This window comes from Etheostoma spectabile, chromosome 19, assembly GCF_008692095.1.
Source record: "Etheostoma spectabile isolate EspeVRDwgs_2016 chromosome 19, UIUC_Espe_1.0, whole genome shotgun sequence".
NCBI classification, from domain to species: Eukaryota; Metazoa; Chordata; class Actinopteri; order Perciformes; family Percidae; genus Etheostoma; species Etheostoma spectabile.
In genome coordinates, this window is record NC_045751.1 from 9870368 (window position 1) to 9881437 (window position 11070).

Genomic DNA, 11070 nt, shown 5'->3' on the forward strand with positions numbered 1-11070 from the left:
TTCTAATGGAACTAACTTTAACCATATTTGTCAGTTATGCCTGGATCAGACTTCACAACGTTTTTTTGTCTTTTTTTTCCTGTCACTATATATATCGCAAACAAATTTTGCTGTGTCTTGGACAGAAGAGTGGCAACATTTCTGCAGTATTGTCACTGTTAATTATGTTATTGTCACTTCAGCAGTATTATTATTATTATTATTATTTTCTTTATATATGTTTACTGGTTTGTCTGTGTCTATGTGTTTTTTAGAGAATAGGTTGTGACAAGGGCACGTAATGAATGACCACATGAATTTCCCGTTGTGGGAACGACACGAGTGACGCCGACCAGCCCCCAGACCGATTATCGCGTGCTGTCATGAGGATCGAGCGCGAGTTCATAGGTCGATGCTTTTGGTGGAGCAATTTTTGATACCTTATTGTCACGAAAATAAGTATTATGAGGAATTCACGAGGAATTCTAAGTAATGACAACAACACTGTCGGCACATCTACATGATACAAGCCTTCCGTGATCGCGCACCACCCCCACCCCTCTTCCACGCAGTTGCTAGTATGCAACAAGGACACAGAGGATTAAAAAAACACAATGGACTCTTTTGGACTCAACTGAGTTTCTGCACGCCGGACGACGCCATTTTCTATGAATGGAAAGTCTGAGAAAGTCGCCAGAGGCCACTATCTTCTGAACGAAGCCATACCGTGAAATACAGAGAGAGTTGTGTGGCTCTGATAGTCTTAATTAGCTTTGTAGCAATTTATGTGGCAATGGCTTGAATGTAACGGACATTTCTTGGTATCAAAATATTAAGTACTAAAGCTTTAAGAGAGTCAACAAATGTTGTCACTCACCTTTTCTGGGCTTCCTGTTTGCTGCGACACTGCTCACAGTAGTATTTGTACTCACTACATAACGTCTCTGTGTTGCTGAAGCCCCTGTGAAGAGACAAACACATACCAGTCATATTTAAGAAACTTAGGTGTCATGATATCAAATTCAAGCTTTTCTCCATGGCTTTCCATATCAGGTGAGCATTAAAGACTCCTTTCCCTTTCCATGGAGGAGCACCGTGTTACCTGAGACAGTGAGTGATGGAAGTGTTCTGCTCCACATCCACAGACAGATCCAGGAAGTCCTCGTCTTTACTGCTCACCTGCAGAGCAAGTCAAGACACTTGTGACAGCGTCACAAAGAACAAAAAACACTTTTGCGATGGAGCATTTTGAACAGCTAAAGGCCCACCATGTAAACATGTAAAACATTATGGGTCCTTGACGGCAAGGTGGAGGGTGGGGGTGTAGACTTGACCAACTGCCACCTTGCTCATTTGAAAGCCATGATGTCTCACTCTCATGGGCGGGCCAAATTCTCTGGGCGGGCAAAGCAGAGAAAGGGGAAGTATTTTGCCCCTTATGAGGTCATAAGGGGCAAGAGCTTTCATTTTCTCAAAGGCAGAGCAGGATACCCAGGGCTCGGTTTACACCTATTGCCATTTCTAGCCACTGGGGGACCATAGGCAGGCTGGGGGAACGCATATTAATGTTAAAAAAAAAACTCATAAAGTTAAATTTTCATGCTATGTGACCTTTAAGTATTTTAAACCCACGCAGACTTTTCTTCCCTGCCTTTAGCGGCCCTTAGCAACATCACAAAGCCAGTTAACATTGAGTCTGGGTTAGGTAGTTGTTTAGGAAGTTGTGTGTAATGATTTACTATGCAGTGTCAACACTACAGATCATTTCGTAGTCCAGTGAAACAAGAAAACTGGGAATCATCATGAGTCATAATCATCATAGGTGTGTATGGCTGTATCAAAACTATCAGAAAAACACCTGCATGAATAAATCATTTTTACTTCTACAAATTTACTTTTTGAGGTAATGTCAACGCAATTAGTTTGCTTTGAGCATTAAATGTATTCAAAGCTTGTAATTTGGTATTAGTTTCTTTTTGTTTTGTCCTTCCAAGGGACCAGTAACAATTAATACAAAATGAACTACAGCTTAAAAAAATGTGTATATTTATTAATATACACATTTTTTTAAGCTGTAGTTCATTTTGTTGGGCCCCACCTAAATCATAACTTAAATCTTCACAAACTGCACCAGTTTGCACGGGAAAATACTAATTCTTCTCACTTACAGCTTCACAGTTGAGGCAGCGAGTCTCGTTGGTCAGTGTTCCCTGGAAAATCTCATGGACCCAAGTCTGTTGTGTCTCCTTTCCTCCTTCCCCTTCTCCTCCCTCACTTCCTCCTCCTCCACTTCCTCCTCCTCCTCCTGTCCCTCCTCCTCCATTTTGCACCAGTTTTCCATTCTGCTGTCGCTCCTGGCTCTTTTCCTCCTGCAGCAGGTCTGCGATGGTGTTGAGGAGGTAGTTGAGGAATTCGTGGGCGTCCTGCTGCATGTAGTTGTCAAACAGCTCTGAGAGGGACGGATGGAGAAAGACAGAATTATGTAGAGAAGTGGGAACAGTAATTTAGAGAAGGATAAATAGATAAAGAGAAACAGGGAAAGAAGAAGTGTTGAAGAAAGCCAGAAGCGAGTGTTGGTGAGGAGAGATGGAGCCAATTAGGAGCTCTTCTTTATCATTGGCTTTCCGCTCCAGGATATGGCAGGCAATTTTATTTCCTCAGCTGTGAGATTAACGTCTCAGCTGACATACCCTCTCGCCTCCCTCCTTTTCCCCCCTCTTCTCTCCTTTTCCGGGCTCTCTGCCTCATCCCTTTCTCCCTCGCCAATCAGCTAACTTCACTGATGAAAGAACATTTCAGATTTGACATTTCTACAAACACCTGGTGCTGGATTGGATGTTTTCAGGAGAAAATTAACAGGAAGTCATGCATTTTGGTTTGTGACAGAAGCAACAGCTGTGACGTCAAAACCCTCAACTTCAACGAAAATCAACAATCTGAACATTTCTAGTGATTTAAGCACAGGGGAAAAACCCTCTCTCCTTCCTTACAGTAAAATGTTCTCCTGGAACGATACCCACCATTTTCTTTTCTCAGTCGTGAGATGAATTTCTTGGGTGGGATGACTCCGACTTTCTTCTTCTGTGTGGCAATGCTGTTGAACAGGTCGGACAGACAGGTGAGGAGGGACTCCTTACGACGCGGCTGCACCTGAAAAAATAAGAAAAAAGGACACAGCCGTCACTCCACAGAGACTTCAACAAAGAGAGAAAGATAACTGTCTGGGGCAGTTATCTTTCTCTCTTAAAATACAGGTGGGATCCGGCCACTGCCAGCCTGAACCTTGACATGTTTGTCTTATCTATGTGAGTGATATCACAAAACCATAACACACGCACTCACACACACACACACACACACACACACACACACACACAATCTATGACATTTATGATGAAGTTATTAATCAGGGTGCGAGTTAAGTTCCTTTTTGAACATGGATATCCTTATTTGGATCATTGACTATGATTTTTTTGGCTGAGGATTTAGTTTTTGTTGGTTTTCTTGCCTGTACATGTACATGTTCTTATTCGTCTTTTACATTTTTTTTTAACATGTTCAAAATAAACAAAAATAAATTAAATTAGGTTTTGAATTATCTCCCTCTTTAAAAATAATAAAACAACAGACACAATGATTCTTTTCTCCGGAAGTGTGAACTATTATTGGCTCAAATAGGATAAGATAGGTCACTCTCTCCCTCTTAGACAACAAGCATTCCTAAAGCCTTCTTTTCTCATAGACGTGAAATACTTCCATCAAGCATAACATACTGTACAATTCCACATTTATTAGTTATTTTCAAGTGCCGTTATTTCTTCATTTTGCTCATCAGTCACATATTCACACACAACTCTGCAGTTAAGCTCTTGGACGCAGTCTGAGCAACTTTCAGAGCTCCTAATCACTTTCAAGTTGTTTCCACCTGTCAGAAATGGTATTTTCTCTGTGGCAGCCAAGCATGTCACAAAGACCGTTAAATTCACATATTAGACAAGCAAACCATCTTTTTAGTAAATCATTAGCAACAGACCATTGCACACCCAGATGTTTCAGGCTCTGTCTTACCCGAGCCATCAGAGACAAGTTTTAACCAGTAAAACTGCAGTTTATTACAACGATTGTGTTGTTTGTTTTTTGCTCCAACCATCAATTCTATCAGTTATGATAATGTGTCTCTTGTAATGTTGCAACACAGATAAAAAGGTGTAACAGGGCAACAAACGGTAAGCGGTCGGGGGATCGGACAGGATGATAACAAACCCCCCAAGTTGGTCAAAGTTATTTGGAAGAGAAGACAAAGGCGTACGGTAAAGTTGGGATTCCTCATTTGACCTATAATACTCTGCAGTAATAGTAGTAGTACTAGTAGTGGTTGTGCACACACAGTTTTCCCATTCAACAACACACATTTTCAGTTGCACCTCCTTCAAAGTGGGTTAGATAATCTGGCCGAACACTTGCCAGTTGTTCCCCACGGTCGGATTTTCTGACAGCTCAATTTTGAAGAAGAAAGTATATTTTAATAATCCTGCAGGGAGAAATTATATATATATTTTACATATGTAAACAGGACCTATATACATTCATTGTGTACAGATGGCACTTCCAAGCCGTTGGGCGCTTGGTGCCTTGCTCAACAAAACCAATCCACACTCTGTACTTTGTCCATGCGGGGATTTGAACTGGCAACCCTCCAGTTCCCAAGCCAAGTTTTTACAGACTGAGCTACAGCTGTCACATTGTTGGCTGTTTTCACATTTTTAGCTGACTATGAAAAGAAAAACACAAGTTGTGATAAATCATTGTTTTTCTTTATTAGCACTTAGCCGTCTAACTTATAAACCGAGACATTATTGCTACAAACAACCCATAATAAAACACTCTCTTAATGCTAGTTCCCTCTGTAGTACAGGGACTGGGCCTCGCTCCATATCTCTGCTGAATATTTAAATATTTAGTCCTTGAGTATAATACACCATCCCGCTTTTCAAAACATGTTATCCAGAAAAAACAAGTGTCTTATATTCGGGCTGATCCATTATTATTTTCGGGGGTATTTTAGTGCATTCTTTTAGTAGGAGTCTTTAGTCCACTGTACAAATACGAGGACAGAAACACTGCTGGGCGATACAGCTATGGTGGGTCTCTCATCACTTACCTTGTACGCCAACACCTTCTCCCTGAACGGTCGACAGAAATACAGAGCCTGCAGCACTGAGTTACAGTAGCAGGTGTTGCCAAACTAGAAAAAAGAAACAAGAGAGAGAATGAGAAACACGGAGAGAAATATAGATACAGGACTGACGGCTGATTTATGCTTCTGCGTTAAATCAACAGCGTGGGTGCATATGTAGGTATGTGGAGCTACGGCCATGCACGCGTTGACTTCCCTCTAGTCCCCCTTTGCCAGACCCAAAAAAAAAAAAAAATCTTCTTTTTACAGCGCTAAGTGCCAGACAGAGCGACGGCCCCTCTGCAAAATGGCCTCTGGAAGGGGAAGTTGTTTTGGTGGAACATGTGTACGTTCAAAGGTTGTTTTAGTCGTGCAACAGAAAACTCAGATTGGACAGATAGTCTAGCTAGCTGTCTGCATTTACCCTGCTGAGACCTGAGGAGCAGGTTACCATAGTCCTCATGAATCCATCAAATTTAAAATTCCAACACAAAGAAAGCGGAAGGAAGAGAAAAAAAACATGCATCCGGCAGAATTTCCTGCAGAACCGGAGCAATCCCGGAAGTGGAACACGAAGAATATAGACTAGATTTCCCCTGACTCATTTCCTGGTTCTCATCTCCATAAACAACACGACATCAAGGAGAGGGTTAACTTTTCCTGCTACAGATCTCCCACCGTGGTCAGGAAGCACAAGGGAGACACTTTGTTCCTCTCACTATGACTCTAGAGACGCTACTCGCTCCGAAGCTAGTCACTGTCAGTCTCTCACTCACTCTACCACACACTCCGGCCCTGCTATTCTCTTAAAGAGATCGACACATAAGTATAAACTTTGGGCCACTTACGTAGGCTACGCAGAAAGCTCTGCGGGGAGTCTCCGTAGGACCATAAATCAGCCTCAAGGGAAGGGCATGTTCCTGACATGTGTTGTTGTACTTGTTTTAGCAATATTTGGTACCATTTTATACCATTTGAGGGGCAGTAATTCATGCTCTTGACTGACACTTACGTTGACTAATCCAAAGTAGTGTTCATTAACGGGAAACTGTTCCGGTCCAATCTCCTTTTCCAAGGCAGAGGCATTGGCGCCCTGAAGAAGAAAAAGAGAAACATTTAATGGATATCGTCTGTGGTTAAAAACAAAGATGTGCATGTACAACGAGTGACACAGTAAAGTAAAATAGTAAAATGAATGTTTATTTTATGTAAAATTATGCATCAGGAATCCCTCCCTGGTCCTTTTGTTTCCTCATCCTTGTTTTCTGTTTTCCTGCCCTACTTTCTCTCTGCTCCGCTGGACTGTCGACCATCTGTTTGTTGCAGCTGTGTTCCCGGCTTCATTTCTCCGTAAAATCGTAATTCTTGTCATTAGTTTTTATACAAACTTCACATTTCCTTATATTACAAGACATCACATGAATTCAGCGTTAAAGTTGAGTTACGTTACATGTGGGAGCAAAACATACAGTATCTATGATCAATGTCAGGCCATAAAATGTCAAGGTAAAAGGAGTCAAAATAGACAAGCTATACCGTCTGTTATCACATGCAGATGGTGCTGTTGTTAGTATAGCCCACTTCCTGATATTGTAATGAAAACCATGTTTGTATTGTAAAGGCTGAAATCCCTTTTTACATAATAGGTTAATCATCAGATCTCAGAATCGTTGTCAAAAACATGGACCAGAGTTCGATTCCCACTGCAATACATCAACCAATGTGTCCCTGAGCAAGGCCCTTAACCCCTAGTTGCTCCAGAGGCGTGCGGCCTCTGACATATATTGCAATTGTAAGTTGCTTTGGATAAAAGCAGCTTCTAGAAAACAAATGCTATATGAAGGCAGGAGAGAGAGACAGAGTGAAAGACAAAGAAGGGGGACAATGATGATTTTAACCATGCAACCAGCTTTTCCTTCAGAGGTGAGTGACTACATAGGTGGAGCCACTGAGTTGTTACTCATCATTATGCAGTCCATGTAAAGTCAACAACAGGAGAGCAAATGAATGTGTGGCTGAAGGTTATTTATCCAACAACACAACGTCCAAACAGCGCAGTGTTGGAAACAAATCCAGAGCACACGATGTCGGAAATGCAAACGGAGAAGAAGGCAAATTTGGGCCTGGAAAACAGGAAAACTATTGCTTCAATATGGGCTGTAAACACACGCTTGAATTTATTTATGTTTTTCAGGTTTGAAATGACTCTGTTTCCTGAGTTGATGGAAATGGAAGTCCACTGCTGGCTGTGCAGGGCAGCTTTAAAAAACGTCTGAAAGACACCAGCGTCAGTGAAAACGAGATTCCAGACAGCGGAGCTAAAGGACTGCGTTGTTAGACACTGTGATCATAGATATTCTTCATGAGATCAGTCAGGAAGATGTTCTGATGAAAAATAGTGTTATGACAACCTTATAGTCTGCTTTGTAGAAAAGAAACGTTTCTTGAACCTTGTTTTAATTTGACAAAATAAATAAATAATTAGCCTGTACAAGGATGTCAAAAATATGTTTAGAAATCTGCAGAAATATGACAATCTAAGGCTCCAGAACAGCTACTAAATGGACCTTGTGCTGTGGAGAAATTACTGCTGTTGTGTCAAATAGTGCTCCTTACATTCAGTCTTAATTTTTAGGCAACATGGACGAGAACTTCCTTAGCACTAAGTGGACATAGTGGTCTGACTCTTCTGGCGGTATAATTATGATATTAAAGTTGTAATGTGTCGTCAGAGAATGACGGCGACACTTAATGAAACACAAATTAAGAAAACAACTTTGTAACTTTGACAACACACGTGCAACAAAATACATAAACGCGCTGCAAATACAGAAACGACGGAAAAAAGAAAAGCCCACGATCCCCGAAAAACAAATGCAACAAAAAAACGCTGCATCCAGATCACACAACGGAAGTTGTCCAGGCCTCTAAAGGGAACGCTAAGTGGTACGGCTCGATCCCCCCCCCCCCCCCCCCCCCACGGGGAGAGAGCGCTCTGCCTTTTTATCACCACGAGTTTACAGACACGTCCCTGCTGATTGGGTATCACCTGTGACCTGAGCCAATGACATAGAGATCTCAAACATAGACATTTTATTTACATTCTATGATCTCAAAGCAGTTACACACGTTTCCTCTCTCTCTCTCTAATAATTTATTATTTTCCTGGCCTGAATGGGCTTTACACCTATTTATTATGCACTTTTGAGTTCATGCTCTCTCTCTCTCTCTCTCTCTCTCTCTCTCTCTCTCTCTCTCTCTCATCTCTCTCTCTTCTCTTCTCCTTCTCTCTCTCTCGTCTCTCTCTCTCTCTCTCTCTCCTGTGCTGGAAAATACAGGCCTATGAGATTAGACTATCTTCAAATTGTTTTTAATGCAGAATTACAGTCAACTGATATGACTGGACCGTCATACACTGAGTGAATTAAACAATAAGAACTCTATTGACCGTAAACTACTTCTTCCTTCTTTAAGAACATCAACATTATTCCCCAAAGTGCTGCTACAGTGTGGAACCTAAGATGCAACTGGCCAGCTCAGGTTTTTGAAGCCCTATTATTGACTTTCACGGGTTCAACAGAAAAATTGATTTTCTGAAAAGCAAATACCTTCCGGGCTGCAACTGGTAGACTGCCAAAGTGGCAAACAGACTGAACAAACCTGCCAGCCACAGCTGATATGTTGCATGGTTAGTGGGTGCTGGTAATTTGCCTCACAAGTATGCTGGCCTTCACACTTAAAAAGGGGTTACACGGCCTAGTGTGTGGTCTTTAAAACACTGGGCATGTGCCACCCGCTTACTGTCTCTCACACACACACACACACACACACACACACACACACACACACACACACAAGATGAAAAGACTGCATCTGCCTGATCCTAACCTCTGACATTGATCAATACAAAGTATCCTATTATTAAAACCTTCTAAAAAGCCATTTAGGAACAGAAGACTAGTTAAGGTTTAATTAAATGAAAGCATTGGATGTGCAGAACTAAATACACAGCATGAGGCTTTCACCGTTAACTGGGAACAACGAGAGGAGAATATTTTAAATTGCTTAGAGGAGTCCGGCGGGACCCGTAGAGGGTCCTCAGAGTTGCTGTGGAGGGGGCCGCTAAATTACTGATCGATGGTTTCAATATATGTTCACAGACTTAATTGATCTCAGATGCTAAGTGAGTGAGGCCACAAGGGCTCAGATAGGTATAATAGGGATTGGGACAGCACTTCACGAGATCACATGTTACCTCGGCAACGTTTAATAACAAAGATGTTGCTGACACTTGCCGGTTTGGGAATTTTCATTTTAAGTTTGTTGCTTTCCACCCGGCCAAGGCCCAGGAGATGGCTGCTTGATTCCAATTTTTTTTTTTTTTTTCACAAAACTAGACAACAGGTCCGTTCCGGTCCATGGTCATGTGTCGTGCTGTTGTTTACTTTTGTAATTTCCGGATTTCCCTATGGTCTCCGCGGTAAATGCTTTGAACTGTGGGAAATTCCCTTTGGTGAAGGGCTCGGTAAATGTGTACTCAAACCCTCACGCCCTTTGAAATTCAACATTGGGACAACCCTGAGCCCTCACAAATTTCGCGAGAACACACACCAAAGTCTGTGAGTCTGAGTCCGCACTTTGGGATTGGGCCTTTATCTAACTAAGAAGCAGGCACAGCTTAGTCAACCACAACCTGAAATTTAGAGAAAGCAACATGCATGTATTATTACTATCATTCACTTTAGCCCGGATTGATAGAATTATATGAATAAATATGTGTCATGTCAGCCAACCATTCTATTTAACCATCCAATGTCCCTCTTCAACATCTCTTCAGAAGTCACAGCGCTTACTTGCTTTGGTGTTTGTAAAGCATTAAAGTTTAACAAAGAATGGTTCACATAGGAAAAGTTCCTTTTTCCTTTTTTTATTATCTATGTAGATAATACAAAATCACCCCAATAATCGAGAATTATGTATTATTATTTCTAAATAGAGCGATTTATGTCATCTAGTAACAATGTCTTTTTTTCATATCGCAATATATATCGAATGAAAAAAAAATATTGCAATGTCAGTTTTTGTTCCAATATCGTGCAGGCCTAGTTACAACCTAATGTTATGTTACGAATTACATGTGAGCAAAACTGTATATACAATACGTGAATTTATAAAAAGGTTTCTTATTATTAACCTTACGTTTATTTTCGTCCACCCTGTTACTGCGTAATATGACGCCAACTCAGGAAGTCGTGTGGCAAATATTTCGCCGACTTTCCGAGTTGTTGTTTCAAATTAAGAGGGAATACACGAGAATGTTCCCCATAGGGATTTACTTTTACCGATTACTTCAACACCACTTGAATGCAGCAGAGCTAGCTAGTTTTCGCCCTTCTCGCATAACCAAACTACTGTTACAAGCTGGGTAATAAACTGCCAAACAAGCTTGGTTAGTGCTTAGTAACACCCTGTTTTAAAACTAAACACGAATATCTCCGGAGCTGGAGAGCTAATTGTTAAAAGGCTACAACTTTCTGGAAACCCTGTGTGTTATTATCATGTTGCCCTGTAATGTTAGCAAACAGGCTAACAGAGCAGCTATCTTTAGCTGTCCAGAGTTATTAGCCCCGGCACAGGATAGAGGCGCAGCGCAAAAATACCAACGTTAAAGCCGAATATAAGCTCCTTACCATCGTACAAATCGAGGCAATCTTTCGGACTGTCATCAGTATTTCCATCCGTAAGCCGCCATGTTGGACCGAACCCCGATATTGAAATTAGAGCCGATGCGGCTGCAGAGTTCCGGGAGAGCCTTCTGCACAGTGCTGTCAAACTGCACTGAGAAGCGTGCACGACTTCCGGTTTTCAATTTCAAAATAATACGCCAACTGAAAATAAATAAATGTCCCTGATTC

At 41.5% G+C, this 11070-nt stretch overlaps 1 protein-coding gene across 2 annotated transcripts in view; it reads right to left on the reverse strand.

Moving 5' to 3' along the window:
- usp12b (ubiquitin specific peptidase 12b) overlaps positions 1-11070 on the reverse strand; it is a 32840-nt gene extending 21770 nt beyond the window's left edge. For both annotated transcript variants that reach the window (XR_004326781.1, XM_032499441.1), the window contains exons 1-7: positions 10846-11070; positions 6168-6248; positions 5141-5224; positions 3000-3129; positions 2148-2428; positions 1082-1158; positions 857-940 (exon numbers count right to left, since the gene is read on the reverse strand). Coding sequence is in view for 1 of the 2 variants with exons in the window: in XM_032499441.1 (XP_032355332.1) it covers positions 857-940; positions 1082-1158; positions 2148-2428; positions 3000-3129; positions 5141-5224; positions 6168-6248; positions 10846-10893 (785 nt within the window). In the remaining variant the exon portion in view is untranslated. The remainder of the gene's footprint in view (positions 1-856; positions 941-1081; positions 1159-2147; positions 2429-2999; positions 3130-5140; positions 5225-6167; positions 6249-10845) is intronic.